The sequence below is a fragment of the Cottoperca gobio genome, chromosome 9 (genome assembly GCF_900634415.1).
Source record: "Cottoperca gobio chromosome 9, fCotGob3.1, whole genome shotgun sequence".
Taxonomy (NCBI): Eukaryota; Metazoa; Chordata; class Actinopteri; order Perciformes; family Bovichtidae; genus Cottoperca; species Cottoperca gobio.
In genome coordinates this window covers 24514454-24535035 of record NC_041363.1, presented here as the reverse complement: position 1 = coordinate 24535035, position 20582 = coordinate 24514454, and the positions used below count along the sequence as shown (strand labels likewise).

Below are 20582 nucleotides of genomic sequence, written 5' to 3'. Positions count from 1 at the left end.
TTAGAATTTATCAGACTAATGTCTCGGCTTTAAATCAAGTCTCCCGTCTAAAGTTTACAAAAACACACAGAATTTTACTCCCAAAATGTTTATTTCCTGCTTTCTGTCTCAGCAGTCGTAAGGTAGTAACTGACTGTCGGTTTAGATTTCATACCCTTGAAATCTTCACATGACACTAAACAACTTCCCACCTCAGTGTGTTCCAGTTATACTTTTGTCCTGGCAACAGAGAAACTTTTCAGTGATATATTTTCAGCTCACTACAGTTTTGGAGGGCAGCTCTGTTTGTCTGGCTGCATACAGATGGTGTGCTTCAGGCTCAACTCCTCTGCTTTTTCCCCTTCTGTAAATCAATAACATCCCACACACACACACACACACACACACACACGCTCTCTCTCTCTCTCTCTCTCTCTCTCTCTCTCTCTCTCTCTCTCTCTCTCTCTCTCTCACACACACACATACCAGTGTCCATTTACTGTAAAATGTCCTGATGCTGCATTCTGTCGTGCATTAGACAGAGCAGGATAGACAGTATGATGGAAAGCTGGGAGAAAGCCTCTGATTTATGTCGCAGGCTTTTTGGACGAGTCCCAGCAGTGTCCTCACAGCGTCTTTGTTGCCACCCGCTTGATCTACAAAGGTAGATCGCAATACAATAGAGGTCAGTAAGGAGGTGTAGGGAGAGCAGTAGCAGATACTGCAGTGATATTGTCTTCTCCCAGCATGGCAGAAGATCACTGCTGGGATGCTTAAAAGAGGAAGTCTTTCATTTCATATCTGCACATGACCTCAGTGGGAGAATACCAATATTCTCAGATTAAGACGGACACTACAGGCAAAAAGATCGTCTTTTCATGCACTGCTCAATTTTAAAAGTTAGGCCTATTTTGCTTCCAGAACATGTCTTCTTTCAGACTAGTGGAAATAAAACAACCAAACACACGTCGTGTTTGTTTTACTAACGTCGTCTATTTGCATCTGTAGATTTCTCTTAAATGTATCAAACTGTTAGCGTTAGATAATGCCTTTGTATTTTGAAACATAACATTTCAGAAAAATAATTATAAAAAGAATTGTTGATATCGCTTGAATAATCTCTTTCACCCCCATTCACCTGCAGTGTCTTGCAAAATGTATGGAATTCTACAAATATCTTTGAAGGCAGTTTCCTCAAAATGTGTTTTTTTCTCATTCTCCCAGAAATGTCCACTAAACATACCATTTCAGAAAACTTGTAATACAAGAAAACAATTGTCTAAATATAAGTAATAACATTGGGAAGTTTCATGGGGATATCTATTAGTTAATATTTGTTACCCTGTTCACCTGTAGTGTCTCACAAAAAGTGGTTTTCAGGCATCCATCCATCGTCTACCGCTTATCCGGGGTCGGGTCGTGGGGACCGCAGTTCCAGTAAGGAACCCCAATCTTCTCTTCTCCGGGCCACATCCTCCAGCTCCGACTGGGGGATCCCGAGGCGTTCCCAGGCCAGTGAGGAGATATAATCTCTCCACCGAGTCCTGGGTCTTCCCCGGGTTCTCCTCCCAGCTGGACGTGCCTGGAACACCTCCCTGAGGAGGCACCCAGGTGGCATCCTTACTAGATGCCCGAACCACCTCAACTGGCTCCTTTCAACGTAAAGGAGCAGCGGCTCTACTCCGGGTCTCTCACGGATGGCTGAGCTTCTCACCCTATCTCTAAGGGAGACGCCAGCCACCCGTTTGAGAAAACCCATTTCGGCCGCTTGTACCCGTGATCTCGTTCTTTCGGTCATGACCCAGCCTTCATGACCATAGGTGAGGGTAGGAACGAAGATCGACCAGTAACTTTGCCTTCTGGCTCAGCTCTCTTTTCGTCACAACGGTGCGGTAAAGCGAATGTAATACCGCCCCCGCTGCTCCAATCTCTCGCTCCATCGTCCCCTCACTCGCGAACAAGACCTTGAGGTACTTGAACTCCTTCACTTGGGGTAATGGCTCATTCCCTACCCGGAGTAGGCAATCCACCGGTTTCCTGCTGAGAGCCATGGCCTCAGATTTTGAGGTGCTGATCCTCATCCCAACCGCTTCACACTCGGCTGCGAACTGATCCAGTGACTGTTGAAGGTCACAGACTGATGATGCCATCAGGACCACATCATCTGCAAAGAGCAGCGATGAGATCCTCAGGCCACCGAACTGCAACCCCTCTCCTCCACGACTACGCCTCGATATCCTGTCCATGAAAATCATGAACAGGATTGGTGATAAAGCGCAGCCCTGGCGGAGGCCAACATTCACTGGGAACGAGTCAGACTTACAGCCGAGTATCCGGACACAACTCTCGCTTTGGGCGTACAGGGCAGAATACTTTAAATCAGAACACACATTCAAATTCACAAATAAAATCCCTCCCAGTGCCTTCTAAACAGTAGCAAGCTAACAAAGTGACATCTCCATTCTCGTGTGTTTTCTTAGCTTCCTTTCATTTACTGCATCACAGAGCGGCGGTGTGTGGTAAACATGAACACGCTGTGTGCAGGTGTCACCTGACAGGATATTTGGATATTCAAGTTGAAATAAAGGTTAAATTAAAGTTCAAACCTCCTGCTGCTGTGTGGAGCTCCCGGTGTGCCAAGTCACATAATGAAGCTGACACACTGTAGGCAACCTGCTGAGGAAGCTACTTTTTGAAAATGCACAGGAATAAGCTGATCACAAAAACTGTGGGGAAGTGGCAACGAGGAGAGCCGTGCAAGAAAAGAAAAAAGAAAGATCAAGGCAATAAAACCCTAAAAAGAAGACTCCATGATCCCCGACTTCCACAAAGCAAAAAAATAAAACCCTGCGTGATTACTGGCTCCGCCTAGACTCTGGAAGCAGAGCCAATGAATCCCTAGTTTTCAGAGTGTGGCACTCTTTGTACTCCCGAGCCCAACCCTCCAGGCTGCAGCTCCGGCCTCCGATGCACTGCCGTGCCGGGGACAATAAGCTTTCTGAAAGTTGGATTACTGAGCTCTAAAGCAGGAGACTAATCAGACCCTTAATGACCCTCTGATGGATGGACTCCCTCTCTACTGAGCCTGAGCCCTCAGCGGAGCTGGAGCTCGGCTGAATGGGAAGCAGGACCCTTGGCTTTCAATTACTGACTGGGAGAGAACACTTTGAGCCTCTGAAAAAGCCCCAGGATCTTCTGTTCCTCGGCAGAAACGGAAGGGAATTAGTTATTTTCCTGATCAGCCATCCAGCTTTGGTAGGCTTAGAGCTCAGATTCATTGTCAAGCATAGTTTAGCTCTTCTCCCGCTGAGCACTTGTAGAATACGATAATTCGTTTTGAGTTTTCCTTTTTAAGCAATCCCAGGTCTGTGATTACATTTTTTGATTGCTATGATTTGTTTCTGTTAAAGCTGGCAGTCACACAATGTTTACTTCGCTTGCGTCCAGTTTAGACAGCACGGCGGCATGTCTCATTGAGATTAAATTAGAAGTGTTGAGGATAAGGATTCAATCTCCATCCTGTGACTTTCACTTACAGTCTGACATGTCATCACCCCTCCCCGACTGGAAATATGGAAAAAATTAGAGATGACAATGTCATTGTCATTACAACAGCATGACCATCCCGGCCAGCAGCTAGCCGATGTTTTATGGATGACGGCGACTCCTTATCTCGGCAAAGTCATTTATTTCTGTTTTTGTGGACTGCAGCCAAAAGCTCTCCATCCAGTACAACTCTATTTACAGTTCATCTCAGGCCTGCTTGCTCAAAGCCCTTTAAAGCTCTCTGATTATGCACTTTTCATGCATTTGTTCTCAAAAGTACTGCGGCTAAGAAAAAGAATAATGTTGTTTAGGTTGTTTTTCCCTAGAATATATTTTGGCCAACATAAGGTTTTTTTCCACCCTTGCCTATTGGCCTTCACTTGCCCAAAACACATTGAAGAAATGTGTTTTACCCGGTGCAAACTTGGAACTTGAATATATTCCCTTTTAAGTCAAAGATGAGTCAAAATCAGGACTTGAATGTTTTTTTCTTTCAAGTGTCAAGTTAAGTCTTCATGGTGTCTGGTCTCAAATAAGTCAGAGCAGTCTGTGAGCAAGTTTGTGACATTGCTGTACATGACTTTAATGTAAGTTCCCCAACAGAGACTTATGTATATGTTTACTTTTCAGAAGATAGCAAATGTTATTGTAATATTATATTGTGATATTAGACTAGATATCGTCTCATATTTTGGATATTGGGATAAGTGAACAGTTTTACCAGACTGTTGTAGCTGTTCTTTGCCTTTACCCACTTGGTCATTGCTGATGATTGTTTGTCAAGAATCTGATTATTTTGTGAAAGTCAACCCTACAATGTCAATATCGTCACAATATCTGGTTAAAAATATATTGTGCTATTTGATTTAGATTTTCTCCAGCCCGAATTCGAAGGAAAGGGCATTTATAGTGTTGCTTTGTGTCCCATGATTGTTGATGGAGTTGAAGACATATATCCCTGAGGAAGCGTGACATTGCATCCCACTATCCTAAGCTTTGCACCAGCACTAAGTAAGATGCCTTAAATCAACAGAGACCATCATCAATGAGTCATTGACTTCTGTGAATTAGGTTGATTTTGACTCTTGACTGCTGTCTCTAATGTTTGTAACAGCCTTTTCTATCTGATAGTTGTTTAATTCGCCTCTGCAAATTCATTTCCATGCTCTCCCAGAGGTCAAAAAGAAGAGAAATATCCACGAGCATTTCATTTTCTCTACATCTGTCTGAAGGAGACGGGTCTGTCTTTCTAATTGGGCAACACAAACCTCATTAGATTAGACACCGAGAAAGAAAATTAGAAATTGCCAAGGCGAGTTGCAGCTGCAGGACAAAGAGCCAGCAGCCTGGGGAAATCAAGAGTATTGGCAAACTTGTAAATCTACTGACCTCTTTTATTTTGTAGAATGTGCTGTATCTAAGTTTCTGAGTGTCCTTTAGAGACGGTGTTCATCAGGAGAGGTTGATAATCTCCTTGATGATGTGGTCTTCTGAGTTAAAAACCTGCCATGCTGACTTATGTGTTTCCTCGGCTGCTCGTCTGGGATTCTTTGCCCACTGCTGCTACACTGAAATAGTGTGATTTGGATCAGCCGAGCGGCGGGCAGAACAGCCACAGATGGCCGGCAGGTTGTTATCTGAAAACACAGACAGCCACACATGCACACACACTCATTCTCACACACCTGGGCACACTCTTGTAATCTATTATCACCCACTGCCACAGTGTTTCTGCCATTGCACTGATCTCCTGCGGGAAATGGCCAACAGTGTGCGTGTGTGTGTGTGTGTGTGTGTGTGTGTGTGTGTGTGTGTGTGTGTGTGTGTGTATAAAAACAATTGACACCCTTGTATAAAGGCTTTTTAATGGCTTTTATGGTTATTGTTAATATATTTATTACATTATTACAATACAATATGGTAACCCCAAAGTTGTATTAATCATTTATAACAAATTTAGTGAGCTACATATACAGTATATCTCAAAAGTGAGTACACCCTTTAGATTTTTGCAAATATTCTGTTATATCCTTTCAGGGGATAACATTATCCTACTGAAACTTTGATATAACTTAAAGTAGTCAGTGTGCTGCTTGAATAACAGTATATATTTATTGTCCTTTGAAAATTACTCAGTACACAGCTGTTAATGTCTAAACAGCTGGCAACAAAAGTGAGTACACCCCATAGTGAACATGTCCTAATTGTGCCCAATGATGTTGTTTTCCCGCCCTGGTGTCATGTGACTCGTTAGTGTTACAAGGATTCAGGTGTAAATGATAAGCAGGGCTGTTAAATTTGGTGTTTTGGGCACAATTCTCTCTGAATGCTGGACAACATGGCACCTCATGGCAAGGAACTCTCTGAGCGGCTGAAAAAAAGGATTATTGCGCTTCACAAAGATGGCCTTGGCTATAAGAAGATTGCCAACACCATGAAAATGAGTTGCAGCACAGTGGCTAAGATCATACAGCGGTTTTCCAGGACAGGTTCCACTCGGAACAGGCCTCGCCAGGGTCGACCAAAGAAGTTGAGTCCACGTGCTCAGCGTCATATCCAGAGGTTGGTTTCCAAAAATAGACGTGCGAGTGCTTCCAGCATTGCTGCAGAGGTTGCAGAAGTGGGATGTCAGCCTGTCAGTGCCCAGACCATACGCCGCACACTGCATCAAATCGGTTTGTATGGCCGTCGCCCCAGACAGAAGCCCCTTCTGAAACCGATGCATAAGAAAGCCCGCAAACAGTTTGCTGAAGACAATGAATCCAAGAACATGAGTTACTGGAACCATGTCCTGTGGTCTGATGAGACCAAAATAAACCTGTTTGGGTCAGATGGTGTCCGGCGTGTGTGGCGGCACCCTGGTGAGGAGTACCAAGACAAATGTGTTTTGCCTACAGTCAAGCATGGTGGTGGCAGCATCATGGTCTGGGGCTGCATGAGTGCTGCCGGCACTGGGGAGCTGCATTTCATTGAGGGACACATGAATTCCAATATATACTGTGACATCCTGCAGCAGAGCATGATCCCCTCTCTTCGGAAACTGGGCCGTAGGGCAGTTTTCCAACATGATAATGACCCTAAACACACCTCCAAGATGACAACGGCCTTGCTGAAGAAGCTGAAGGTTAAGGTGATGGACTGGCCAAGTATGTCTCCAGACCTAAACCCAATTGAGCACATGTGGGGCATCCTCAAGAGGAAGGTGGAGGAGTGCAAGGTGTCCAACATCCGTGCGCTCCGTGATGTCGTCGTGGAGGAGTGGAAGAAGATTCCAGAAGCAACCTGTGCAGCTCTGGTGAATTCCATGCCCAGGAGGGTTAAAGCAGTGCTAGATAACAATGGTGGTCACACAAAATATTGACACTTTGGGCACAATTTAGACATGTTCACTATGGGGTGTACTCACTTTTGTTGCCAGCTGTTTAGACATTAACAGCTGTGTACTGAGTAATTTTCAAAGGACAATAAATCTATACTGTTATTCAAGCAGCACACTGACTACTTTAAGTTATATCAAAGTTTCAGTAGGATAATGTTATCCCCTGAAAGGATATAACAGAATATTTGCAAAAATCTAAAGGGTGTACTCACTTTTGAGATATACTGTATAAGAATATTTTTTTAAAGAAAATACTATCAAAGTTTCTTCCTTTAAAATAGATTTTTGCGCAACTTCATGGTTTAATCAAGCAGCGACCTCTGGGCCTGAAACGTGAAGCCAATACTGAAGTGTTTTGACCTGCGTTCTCTCTAATAACCAGCAGGAAAAGAGGCCTATTGTATAGAAGTCTATGAGAAAATGCCCCTACTTCTCACGTGACTAGTAGGGTCATTTTTCCCAATGAGTTTAAAGATCTCAATCGCTGGTTTGAAGTGTTCTTCAGTACAGCTTGATGTTTATTTTATTTATTCAATTATGGTCACATTTAGAGAAAATAGACTTGCTTGTGATTTAGTATTTTCAGTTCATGAAAGTTAATTGTAACTTTTTTGGTCATCCTAGAAGTGTCTTGTTCAGTTGTGCAGTTATACTTATAACTGAACTAGTATAGTTATATACTAGTTCCACACTCTCGTGTCACTTCTGGTTCCAAAAAACCAAGATGGCGACTACCAAAATGCTAAACTCAAAGCTTCAAACGGTATTCAACAAAGCAATGGGTGACGTCATGGTGACTACGTCCACTTCTTATATGCCGTCCATAGGTTTAATGAGTTTTTTAAGACGAATGTTGTACTAATGTGTGACGTTCCCCCGGGAACTTGGATTGAGTTCCACCTCCTGAAGAGTTCAGGAGCTCACCTGTGAGATAATGATGACAGTGCATATCAAGAATGTCGGTGAAATAGGAATATCATTGTTTTTCATTGATTTTCTTTCTGTCTCACCAAAACTTGCTCAGACAGTATCTGTTTTTCATGTAAACTATTTTTGACAGCTATATGACTTTTAGATCCTTTAACTTCAAGATGTAAAATGTGGAGCTTCTGTTTACTGAATAAAGAGCAGCTTTGTTTTATCGAGGCCCAAGATGTATGTCATACCTGCTTTTATTTAGGCAGCGGGGTGACACGGTGAGCAAGAGAGTAAGACTTCTAGTTTCAAACCCTCCCTGACAGCAGGCATCTTCCCTGCTGAAATGTCCTCGAGCGACACTGACTCACCCACCGTCTCCGTGTGCTCTCTGCAGCTGATCCTGCAGCTGATCCTGCTCTTTGTTCTTTGCTTTGGAGGGAGGGCGAGCAAAACGATACAGCATCACAAAAATAAGTCTAATTCAAAAGTTATGCTGTGAAAGCACAGATGATACATTACTTGTGATTGGTGGAGCTGACTCCGGGCTTAGCACTGCTGCTGATTGACAGAGCTTTACGACGGGCTCCTGGGACTCACAATCCTGAGGTTACAACAGATGTGGAATAAAACAAGCGGCGCAAACTGTGACAAAACAAAGTGAAAGTGGCATCAGGCTGCACCTGAGGAACAAGGAGTCTGTTTCTACTTCTCTTCACCCCACATGGGGTTTCTCAGTTTGAGTAACACTCAACATATTGCTCAGTTAACTATGTTGGAGAGTAAATTTAGTTTAAATAACTCTTGGTTATGTTACTGCACCTGTGGCTAATTGAAGCATCGGCATCTGTTGGGTTCTTCTTAGGAGAAGAATCTGTGGCTAACTGGAGATGATATATTTCATTTTACGAGTTGGATTTGATTTTTACTAACAAACCGCACTGTCCAAGCAAACAGTGTTCTGGGGAACTTCGCAGACAGACAGAGGTTAGAAAAGGGAAATCACACAATTGGACGTCACTAGTCTTCAATTAAATAAAATAGCAGAACTGTACCCAAACAAAAACCAACCACAATAATAACAGGGTTCAAATTCATATTGTGTGTTTCAGGCCTCTGACTCTCCTCACATGCTGTCTGTGCCGGTGACCTGGGTGAAGGAAGGGGGCATGGTGCGGCTGGATAAAAAATACCTGCGGGCGGACTACAAGGGAGTCGGCACAGAGGACATCGTCTACACCATCCTCGCCTCAGACGGACAACCTAAATATGGTACCAACTCTTTGCCACTCACTCACATGTAATTGGCAATATAAGAGACTCACTTCAGAACAGGCTCTTCAACACTTTAAAGATTTGAAAGATTGCTTACTCTTCCAATGGCTTTATCTAGCTGCAGTTTGGTTCACATCTCATTTAAAAGTTTTATAAATGTCTTCTCCTACTATATTAAAACTAATGTCCCAAATCTGATTAGTCAGTTCAAAAGGTTTAGTGTAAGTCATGTCTGCATGCGACACATTATTATAGTTATGGTTAAAGCTGCAATGATAAATTAGGAAAGATAATTGGAAGAAAACTGGAATAATGAGAAAGAGCTGTTTCCAGCCTGTTTATTATCATATTAAAGTGAATATGGGGTTTTCTGACATTTTATAGACCACTCGATTAATCTAAAAACATAATCAGATAACTAATCGAAAATAAAATAATCTTTAGTTGCAGCCCTGGCTATACAGACAGAAGCTCAGAACACAATCATGTTTAACCCAAACGTCCCGTGTGTCGGGATCACAGCACCTCTTTCTCTGATCCTGGTGGGATATGATCCGGAGATTTCCAGTCATTTATAATAATTGTGTGACGTGATGAGTGAGAGAAACAGTTCATCACCTCCACCTTGTCCATCTCAGGTGAGGTGGTGTTGGTATCCATGCCAGCTGACGGCCCGCCAGAAGGCTGGCGCCCCTCTCTGACTGACAACCGAGGCTTCACGGCCACAACTTCCTTCACTCAACAGGACGTCAACGACGGCACCGTCTGGTACCGCCACTTTGGCAGCGGCTCCAACGGCGACTCCTTTCAGTTCCAGGTAAGCGCTGAGTCATCTGTTTACACCGGATGTGTTTCAGACATCCGTCTCACCGATGGCTGACGATAAATATGTTTCAACTTACTGTGACACAAAGCATTGTGACCTTTTCAGTGCGTAATACAATAACTGTATTCAGGCTCGTGCAAATACTAAGCGGAAAACTGCATACTAGATTGTTGGCTAGTTGCTTTTTAGAAATACAAGTCGCGAAGAGTGACCGAAAGATTTGTCTTCCAGAGAGGAAGTCGCTACTTTTTCATTCACCAATTGCAGGAAAACCTAATGAAACAAAGTAGTAAAATAACCATTTCAAAACTCTTAATTCTCACATTAAATATCTTAAATATCTTCTAAAACCTGCGGCCTAGATCCAGGCCCCTCTTGGCGATGGAAGACGGATGTGACACCACATGCACGGACATGTGCTCATGCACGGACATGTGCTCATGCACGTGCTCGTTAAAAAAAGTGTATGTTATTTTCTTTTACCAGCAAAACAGAAAAATCATGATTTAAAAAGGAATTAAAGTTCAATGCAAAGCAAAGCTCCAACAGAGAGGTACAACATTCACTAACTGAGTTGTATTATCTTAATTATTCCTAATTATATAATACTTAAAACTCAAAACGGAATTATGTCACCTACAGTAGACAGTAAAATAGTTTGATGAAGAAAACACTGTTGGGATAAACACATGACCAGGTTGTTTGTGTTTCTTCCTGCTGACACTGTAGTACAACTACTGTACTTATTAATAACTTTTAGAAATGAATCTGCTTTCCAACATGTCTCCTGCTGGCTTGATTTATTTCCCCCCCCCTCTTCCTCCTCTCATGTGTCCCTGCCTCTCTCTTTCACCTCTGTCTGCCTCCACTGTTCCTTCTATTATTTGTATTATAACCATGAAATTGTATCAATGCAGTTAATAGGATCCTGTAAGAGATGTTCTTTGTCTGCTCATCACTCAGAAGCTGTTTTAATGCAGACAACATTTTGGCACGTGCCTCCTTTTTTTCCTCTCCCTAATTTCTCTCCCAACAAGTGTGTTCACTGAGGATTTCAGACTTTGGCACCAAACTTCCCGTGTGACTCAAAGGCACTCAAAATCAACCCAAAGCGACTTATCTTGATTAGCGCTAATGACCCCAAATTACTCGCAAATTGGCTCCAAATTCGACACAATCCCAGTAAAACTGAGGCAGCATTCATCACGCCGCCGTTAGAGCGTTTTTTAATGCCAGTCCCTTATTCACCTCGACTCAATTAGAAAAACAAAAGAGGAAGCCAAGAGCTTGTAGCTACATCTAATCATCTCTCTCCCCCCGTCCGGCCCCCCACATTTTAGTTCCATCCATCAGGGCAAATGCATTTCAATGACATAGTGCTGGATTCAAATTAAGTTCTCAAGTGTGTCATCATTTTGAAGGGAAGTGGGAAAGGAGAGGAGTTGAGGGAAAGCAAAACCTGTCACAAAGTTGAAGCGTTTGCGGTATTTGTCAGAGGTGGTGATTAAAGTTGATGGTGTGTCAGGGCGGTCTTATTGTCCTCCGAAGGTTTGTGTCGAAGTGTGTGGCGCCTTGAATTAATTGATTTAAAATGTATTTCTGCTTCTGCAACTTGGAGCTCTGCATCTGAACAAAAGTAGGCTGCACAACCAACCTTTGATTTTGCAAATAATGTTCAAATCAGTCCTTTCCAAACTTTCTTTTCCTCCCACTTGACTTGTTTCTATCGTGTGCCTCAAGGAATATCTCACTGAACTTATGCAACAAAGAAATTGGACACAAATTAACCCTGTTAATTAAAAAAGATTAGTAGGTTAGTACTTTGTTTGTATATTAGGATTAGGGCCCTGGTCCCACATTTGAATCTAGGTAGGAACTGTTATTGCATGTTGTTCTCTATTTCTCTCCCTTCATTTCCTGTCATCTTTTTATTGTCGGCTCTGTATTAAAGGCATTAAATACTCCAAAAAGCCCCAAAAAATAGTTAAGAGAAAGGAATAAAGAGCAGCTTGAATTAAAAGTTAAACTCGGCGTTGTAACTTAAGACCAGATGAGAAATTGACTGAGCTTGAGGACTGAAGGTTGGGAAAATGTATTGATTTTCTCCATCTGTCAATCATCAGTAACACAGAATACCAAACATTCCATTTGCCTTTTGTTTTTACAGCATACTTTTTTCATAGATATATTAAATCCATATTTGAAATGTATGTAAGACTTTCCCCCACGATCGTTGTGCTGTGTGAAATCTGTAGACGAGCCCCTGGTTGTACAAATCTTTAAAGCTGCTAATATATATTTTATACATCAGAGTGCAGAAGAACTCCACAGACACACAGCTCTCAAACAATACTTCCTAATAATAATAATAATAATAATAATAAAGTTCTGATTGTTTATGTTTAAGCAAAAGTTTCCTATTTACAAATCTAGCTGACACAGAGCAAAGTTATCAATCAATTGTAAGTTGTGTTTGATGCGCAATTCATGGTGCAATCCATTCTTTGTGAATTCGCCCATCAGTGTTTGAAGCTGCACTGCAAAACAAACCCTGGTTTCTCCAGATGGAGTCAAGAGGAAACAGTTGCAGACGTGATGTCAGTCAACTGCACAAAACGGCCTCAAGTTTATAAGCTTGACTGTGCCTCATACTCTCTGTAACTGACCTCTGACCCTCTGTTATTGGTTGGACAACTCAACCCTGCAAAGTGACCTGTACTTTCTACGAGGTGGGGAAACGTGCACAGAGGGTTTGAAGAAACGTCGACATATCCTGAGATGAAAATGAGAGAATACTACATTTAAATCCTTGATTAAAGATGGGACTATTGTACAAGTGACATCCGAGTTTGATTTCGGGGACTCTTTGACATTTATTGTATTTCAAATGATATAACGTATAATAAATGTCATTTACGTTGAATGGAATCAACTGAATAATCAATCATTTACTACTGCTGCGACGCCACCTTCAATAAATCCAGCCCTGACTTTCACGGTAACTCCATTACTAGTGATTGGTGGCGCTGACTCCAGGCTCCATGCTGCTGTTACATTACTTCTGACGAACAGAGCTGACTACAACTTCTTGAACTTTCTTCCCCCTCAAATGCCACCAAAATGCCACTGTTGTGACAGGAACAAGCAGCAGCAGCAGAATAAGTACGTGGAGACAAAAATGTGCTTTTAGACAGAACAACCAAGGCTGCCGCTGCTGATTATGTACAGTGCATCAGGGGGCAACACAGGTTAAGGCTGTATAGTGTAGAGCGCTTGAGGGAAAGAAGTAGAGCAGTTGTAACACAGCTTGCTATAAAAGTTTAAATAAAAAACATTCAAGTGTAGTATCTCTCCAGGCACAGGGGATTAAACTGATCCACCAGTTTCTCCGTCAGCATATCAATTAACATAATCTTCAATTCTAATTTAAGTCATCGTCTGCATTGTAAGCAAGCAAAAGTTCAGAGGTCAAAGGTCATGGTCTCCGCGCGCAGTGCTGGAGAGTGACACTGTTGGAAAGAAAATCTCATGTTATCTTATCTGAATAAAGTGAAACATGTACTAACTCTAAAATGCAAATGTAGTGTTGATCTTGAAAAGAAGAATCAACCATTTATTTTATGATGGGAGATGATTATAAATTAACTTAATTTGGAATCATTACCCTCTCTTGACATGTTTATAGATACTTTAAAATCACTTTTTAATTACCTGCCTTGATCCTTTTAGCCTCTGATTCCTTTGTGTTGTTGAGTTTTGTTATATATATATATATATATATATATATATATATATATATATATATATATATATATATATATATATATATATATATATAGATAGGGTTAGGGTTAGCGGATAAATAAATATATATATATATATATATATATCTTGATCGGGACTCCCTGGCAGAAGAGTTATTGTATCTCAATGGGACATTTCTGGTTAGAAAAGGATAAATAAAATAAAATAAAATAAATCTGCCATTCAGTGAGTTTATAGATACTTTAAAATCACTTTTTAATTACCTGCCTTGATCCTTTTAGCCTCTGATTCCTTTGTGTTGTTGAGTTTTGTTATATATATATATATATATATATATATATATATATAGATAGGGTTAGGGTTAGCGGATAAATAAATATATATATATATATATATCTTGATCGGGACTCCCTGGCAGAAGAGTTATTGTATCTCAATGGGACATTTCTGGTTAGAAAAGGATAAATAAAATAAAATAAAATAAATCTGCCATTCAGTGAGGAAAAGTTATTGAACTGGTGAAAATATAATAACTTGCATTACATCCTTCTGAAAGCAGGCAAGGTCACGAGACAGCTTTAAAGTGAAAAGGATTTTTAGAGGAGAAATTATCATTATTTTCAATCAACTTCACAGAAGGATCAGACTGTGGGGGTGTGTGTGGGGGAGGGGGGGCTGCTCTCTGATGCTTCAGACACAGCTGTCCGCTGCTGTAACCCCGCTGAGCAACCTGCTGCTAAATAATGCACCGAGGCTCAGCTGTGCCCTGTTGCACACTTTACATTTTGAAACTGATTTTATAGATTTTACAAAGTCATTGAAAAGTAATCAGGGGTGTAGTTGCTTCAGTAAGAGAAAAAAAAAACCCTCGCCCTAACACTGGACACAGAATAGTGCTGAAACATGGTCAGATCGACAATGAGATCCTTACAACGGATTTTACTCATATTGGCATCTCCTTTATTAATATTCTTGTGGTTTCCACAGTGATTTATTGAAGGAATCAGATTTGTGGTTTTGGCCCTGCACCGCCTCCTGATGCCAGATTCACTTCCTGTTGTCACAGTTAGAGACTGTTTTCATCACATCTGTTGGATCTCACTTCTGGTGATTCTCGAGAGGCCTGTCGTCAGCTCTGTCACTCAGAAACAATTCATAATGCACGACCGGTCTGCAGCCGAAAAACAACAACATTTATTGAGATAATGTGCTGATGATAAAGACTTCACACTTTAAGATGAGATGTTCTGCGTGTACTTTCTTCTCAGATATAATGTGTGTTTGTATGTGTGTGCAGGTTTCCACAGAGGCAGCTCCACTCATACAGAGTGATGCCCAGACCTTCACCATAGGAGTCCTGCCTCAGATCCCAGGATTCCCCCAGCTGGCCCCCAACTGCGACCTACAGGTCACGGTGAGGGATAAAAGAAAAGAAAAGCCAAACTTACTCATGAAACCTTCCACTTTATTGATTATTAGCTCTTGAACCTGGAAATCCTAATGTTCTCCATCTGGCTCATTGAAGTCAGACTGACCGCTGACAGCTCACTGCTTTCAGACTTTCCCCTGGTTTCAGTGTTCCCATTAACTTGCAACAAATATATTTGTTAAATAAGGAACATTAGTCTGTTTGTTTTCTATTTGTTTGTGCATGTTATAATCACATGGTGCATGTCAGAGCTGGAGGAAAAGCAGCTGTTGCTTTACCTCTAGTCTCACCTCTGTGTGTGTGTGTGTGTGTGTGTGTGTGTGTGTGTGTGTGTGTGTGTGTGTGTGTGTGTGTGTGTGTGTGTGTGTGTGTGTGTGTGTGTGTGTGTGTGTGCAGGCTCTGGAGGATCGGGTGACGGAGATAGCGCCTTCAGCCCTGTCCTTCGTCGACTCTGAGACTCCCAGCGAGAAGCTCATCTACAACATCACCAAACCCTTACCGCAAGGACAAGGTCGGGCACACACACACACACACACACACACACACACACACACTGAGCTTTTCCCTCATAATGTGAACAAGATTAAAAGGATCCTTATAATTAGACAGTGAGTGAGTTAGTAGTAGTTTTTGTTTGATTCTGGACTTTCATTTCTTGAGTTAATGTTTTAAACTGTTCATTACTAATTATTATCACTTATGTGCCCATTAGCAAGGCACTGTGATCAATAGTTTGCAGCTGCACAAGTTTTTCTTTGCAGCTTCCAGTTAAGAAAGTATAAATATATTCTTGGAAAACATCTCCCAGTAAAGATAATACGATCTGATGATATGAGCAGTTTAGGAGAACTTTAGCTTTGATGTCTTGCTTTAGGGTTTTGCCAGTTTGAAATACGAGCCAGAAACTAACAACCTGTTGTTCATGAGCCTTCTTTAGTGGCATGGCCCCCGATTAAAGTGATTTCATTACTGCAGTCAGCTCTTTTATAAGAGGGAATGTTGATTTCCTTTTCCCTGAATGTGGCGTTCAGAACTGCAGCCATTAATTTCAGCAGCGGACCCTCTGACAGACGGGTGTATCATCTTCAGCTCTCCGTCTAATGAAAGGGAAAAACCCTTTACAATAGGTCATACTCATCAACTAATGGACTGATAAATCTGTGTAGAAATCATTTCATACGGAGCCATTGAGAAGGAGGACAGAGTCAGATTAAACAGCAGCCGTTTGTCATGAGCGCTTTATTTTCAGAAATGAGATTTGAGATATTTGTTCTGAGTTAAATGCTCTCCCTAAAGCATCCTTAGTGTTTGTTATCTGTCTGTAGTTCTTATTATGTGTGTCCCCCAGAACGTCTTTGTCTCTGAGAAACAAGTCTGAACTCCACTTCACTGTTTACATGACTTCCTGTGCCGCTCCTCTTCAGGTGCGATCGAGCATGTGGACGCTCCGTACACACCGGTGAAACATTTCACTCAGGCCGACGTCAACAATGGCAAGATCATCTACAGACCACCGCAGGCCCCTTCACACCTCCAGGAGCTCTACCAGTACTCCTTTATTGGTGAGACTTGCACACCTCACATAAGTGTGATTACAATGATAATGTGATTAATACCAACACACACACACACACACACCTGCCGCTCCTGTACAATACACTCATCATTTCATTCAACTAGGAGAACTTAAATAAAATAAATGTACGTAACAAGAAGCAAGTTAAAATGTGTCAACTTTGCATTTTGGAAACAGCGGCCTCCTGAGTGACGGTCCTGCTTGTTTGACCCATCCATCCACTGGGGTTGCCATGGTGAGGAGACTTTCCCACCGGTTAATAAACAAACCCACATACTTACGCTGGTTGACTACATTATTACACCGGACATTTTACCTGAACAGATTTCCGTCGATGGCGCTCAGAGTGCTTACTTTGTTCTTTAACGTCGGATGGCCCAGTGTTCCACCCAGCCAGTTGGCTTTGACCGGCCCTTCCTCCCCACTAACTTTATCCACTTCCCCGATAGCGTCGTGTTCAAATCAGAAATACTTTGACACCAAATCCTCCGCCTCTCGTCCCGTGATGAGACTCTGCTGCTGAGCGGAGCAGACACTTTCAGTATATGAATGTAGCATCTGTCGTCCTACTCGTATTGATAACACGCTTTACAAACGTGAGTTTCTTAATCTGGTGAGCCTTTGCACTGAGAGCCTGCGTGAAAACGACCTGAATGGATTTTAGTTCTAATTTAAAAACAAAAAGCTAGATGATGGTGGGCAAGTAATGTAATCGTTAACTACCATCCACCCCGACCTCCTCCCTACACTGACTTCTCTCTTCATACTTTTGCATCCGTTGTATACTACAGTGAAGGACAGCTGCCTGATTGGGTAGCAGTGGAGCCATGTGGAGACTGAGTTGTTCAGCTTCAATATTGCTCAAATCAAACATCCGGGTTGACTGTTGGCTTACACTTATCACTTATCAAAGGTGATCTCTGGATCTTTACATCAAATCAAACATAATTCATCTGAACCGGCACCTCCAGCTTCATAACACTGTATTAGTTCTCTAGATGTGTCACATAAAACCAGTGGACCTCACAGCGTGTTGTTTTACTATTCATAGAGCTGCTGCACGTTCTCAGTTTCTCATGTTGGAATATGGAAACCTACTCACTTTCTATTAAAGGGGCATTCCTTTCATTTTACATGCCAAAGGCAATTAAGTAGACACAGGAAGTACAATGTGCTCTGCTTTAGTTTTGTTTGCCTTGTCCACTGTCACTGCCCCCTGACGCCATACGAGCGGCTGATATGGAGAGAGGCGGTGGAACGGTGCATTTAAAATGGAACTCATGTGCAGACTTCACAAAGATATTTTTAAATGATGAATGTAGAAAAAAGCCGTCTGTTCATGTAGTCACCAGGTCTCATGTGCCAATCAACCCGTATTACACGCGCTGCTGCACAGTTGACCTCACAGAAGTCCACTTGAGTTTTCAGAGCATCGGGATTAACCTCTTAATGTGGAAAGGGCGATTCCAATGGAAGTGCCAAAGAAAAGCAAACGAAGGCATTGAAACACACCACAAGTTGCATTATGCAAAGTGTATTAATAATAATAATTTTGTTTTTATAGCACCTTTCAAAACATAATTACAAAGTGCTTCACAACAGCAAAATAAAATCCAATAAAATGACAATAAAATAAAAGCATTATAAAAAAGAGCATTAAAATAAGATTAAATAAAGTATACGATAAGATATTAAAATAATAAAACAATAGAATGGATTATTGGACGTATACAGCAAGGAAATAATTGCGTAAAAGTACATTTAAAATACTGTGTTTTAAATGTGATCCTCATCAGGAACTAAAGGTCTGGCTCTCTGAGCCCCCGCTGCTTTATTTACTTATTTATAAGGAGATTTCCCAAGAACTTGTCACAGTACTGTTTATATTGTTCTAATACTGTGGCGTTATGGATTTCATCCTCGATAACTGTCTGGGATATAACAGTAACTGTAATGTCTACGTGAGCAAGACTTTACAATACCTCATAACTCAGCATAGCGAGCTCTTATCTTAATGATGATTCTGTGTATATTTGTCACGGAAAACTATTTTGTGCGAGTCATAGTGTCAACTGAAACTGGCTTTGATCAGCCAACACTCTTTAAATAATTATAGTTTGCTTTAACTCGTTTTTGCATTATTTTCTGCCCCAGATTAAAAATTCTGGATCAAATATATTTTCGCCAGGCCATCAACAATACACTTAGTATATGTGATGCATCTTTTGAAGTGTTTTAAAAACAATTTGCAACGCTCCAAAAGATAACCCATAATCCAAGATCAAAGATGACTTCAGTTTCTTCTAATCTGGGTTTGGCTCCAGAGGAAGGCTTTAAAGCAGTAAATCATCCACACTGCCTCCTGACGTTTATGCATTATAGCATCATCCGTTCAGTGTTTATGTTCACTGCAACGCCCCGTCAGCTCTGCCTGAATCCACAGTTTTTTACTTTTATCACCTCAAGTTTTCTTTTTTAAACCCCAACAGGTCTGCCGGAGTCGCTGAGCGTCTATTTCACAGGTAAATACTTCCTTCTCCTCTATTTAGTGAGAGGGAGGACGAGGAAAATGTTCTTCTGTGTCCGTCATCCTACACATTTTTCTTCCAACTCGTCTCCGCGCTATATCCTCCCATCCTTAGTCTCCTTCTCCAACCTCAATCTTCTCCTCCTGGCGACTCCCTGATACCCTTTATATCTCTGGCTGAAATATGTATTGTCTCTTCCCTCAATTTCCTCTCTATCTCTTCCTTTCTCTTCTACTTTTCTCTTTGTTGTGTTTTCATCTTTCTTGTTGTGACATTTTGTCTGACTTAATTATCTCCCCTCTTCTCTTCTCGCTCCTCTTCTCTGACCTCAATTTCTCCTGTTCTCTCCTTCCTGATCCACTTGTGTTTTCATCTTTCTCTCATTTGCTCTCCTCGCTCGTTCTCTCCTTCCCTGTTTCCCTTCGTTTCCTCTTAATTTTCCTCATAAATGACCTTAATCTTTCCTCCCTTTGATTTTGTTTCCCCTCTCATCTCCAGCTTCCTCTCGTTTTTCTCCTCCTCCTCCTCCTCCTCCTCCTCCCCGTATTGCTCTCTTCTCTCAGCTCTTCCCCATTTTCCTCTTTTCCCATCTTCTTTACACGCCATCTCTCCTCTCTTTCCCTCTTCTTTGCCCCTATGCTTCTTCCTCTGTGTTTCACCTCCTGTCACTTTCGCACGGATCCATCTCGACTGTGATCTTCAGATCCACTGTGATTTTCTGTTCTGGCTCTTTGACCTTAAACATGATAAGAGCAAGTCTCCTCTGTTAACTGCACGTTTGATAAAGTGCCACTGCACTCTGACTCAATCCTCAACACAAGCTGTTTGGGAAATGAGTTTTTACGGGTGTTCGGAGACATCCCCAAAAGTGCATTTTGCTTTAGTGTCAGCCCTGAGGCGCACACACACACACACACACACACACACACACACACACACACACACACACACACACACACACACACACACACACACACTCTCTAACACACTCCATCCCTCCTGCTTCGCTTCTCCCTTTAAAGAGTAAAAGGTGCAACAACACTTTTCAACAGGCAATAACTGCGCTGGGGCACAAAACTAAAAAGTATATTTATATAGGTACTTGTACTTCACTTGAGTATTTCAATTTTGTACAAGGTTATATTTCGACTCCACTACATTTGTACTGAAATGATTTGTCAGTTGATAAGTTGATCAACAAACACCATTTAAAATGTAATTAACATACTATATATTTATTAATATTTATATTTATAATGTAGAATATATATTGTAAAATTAATTATATATATATATATATATATATATATATATATATATAATATAGTGTATTTTTTGTTTTGTTTGTATTAGAAGCAAACATA

The 20582-nt window shown here is 41.5% G+C and overlaps 1 protein-coding gene across 1 annotated transcript in view; it reads left to right on the top strand.

Annotated features, from left to right (window-relative positions):
- fras1 (Fraser extracellular matrix complex subunit 1) overlaps positions 1 to 20582 on the top strand; it is a 250207-nt gene that overhangs the window by 177967 nt on the left and 51658 nt on the right. The window contains 6 exon segments of the mRNA XM_029439391.1: positions 8932 to 9091; positions 9733 to 9911; positions 14983 to 15099; positions 15511 to 15625; positions 16539 to 16676; positions 19180 to 19212. Of these exon segments, the coding sequence (XP_029295251.1) occupies positions 8932 to 9091; positions 9733 to 9911; positions 14983 to 15099; positions 15511 to 15625; positions 16539 to 16676; positions 19180 to 19212 (742 nt within the window).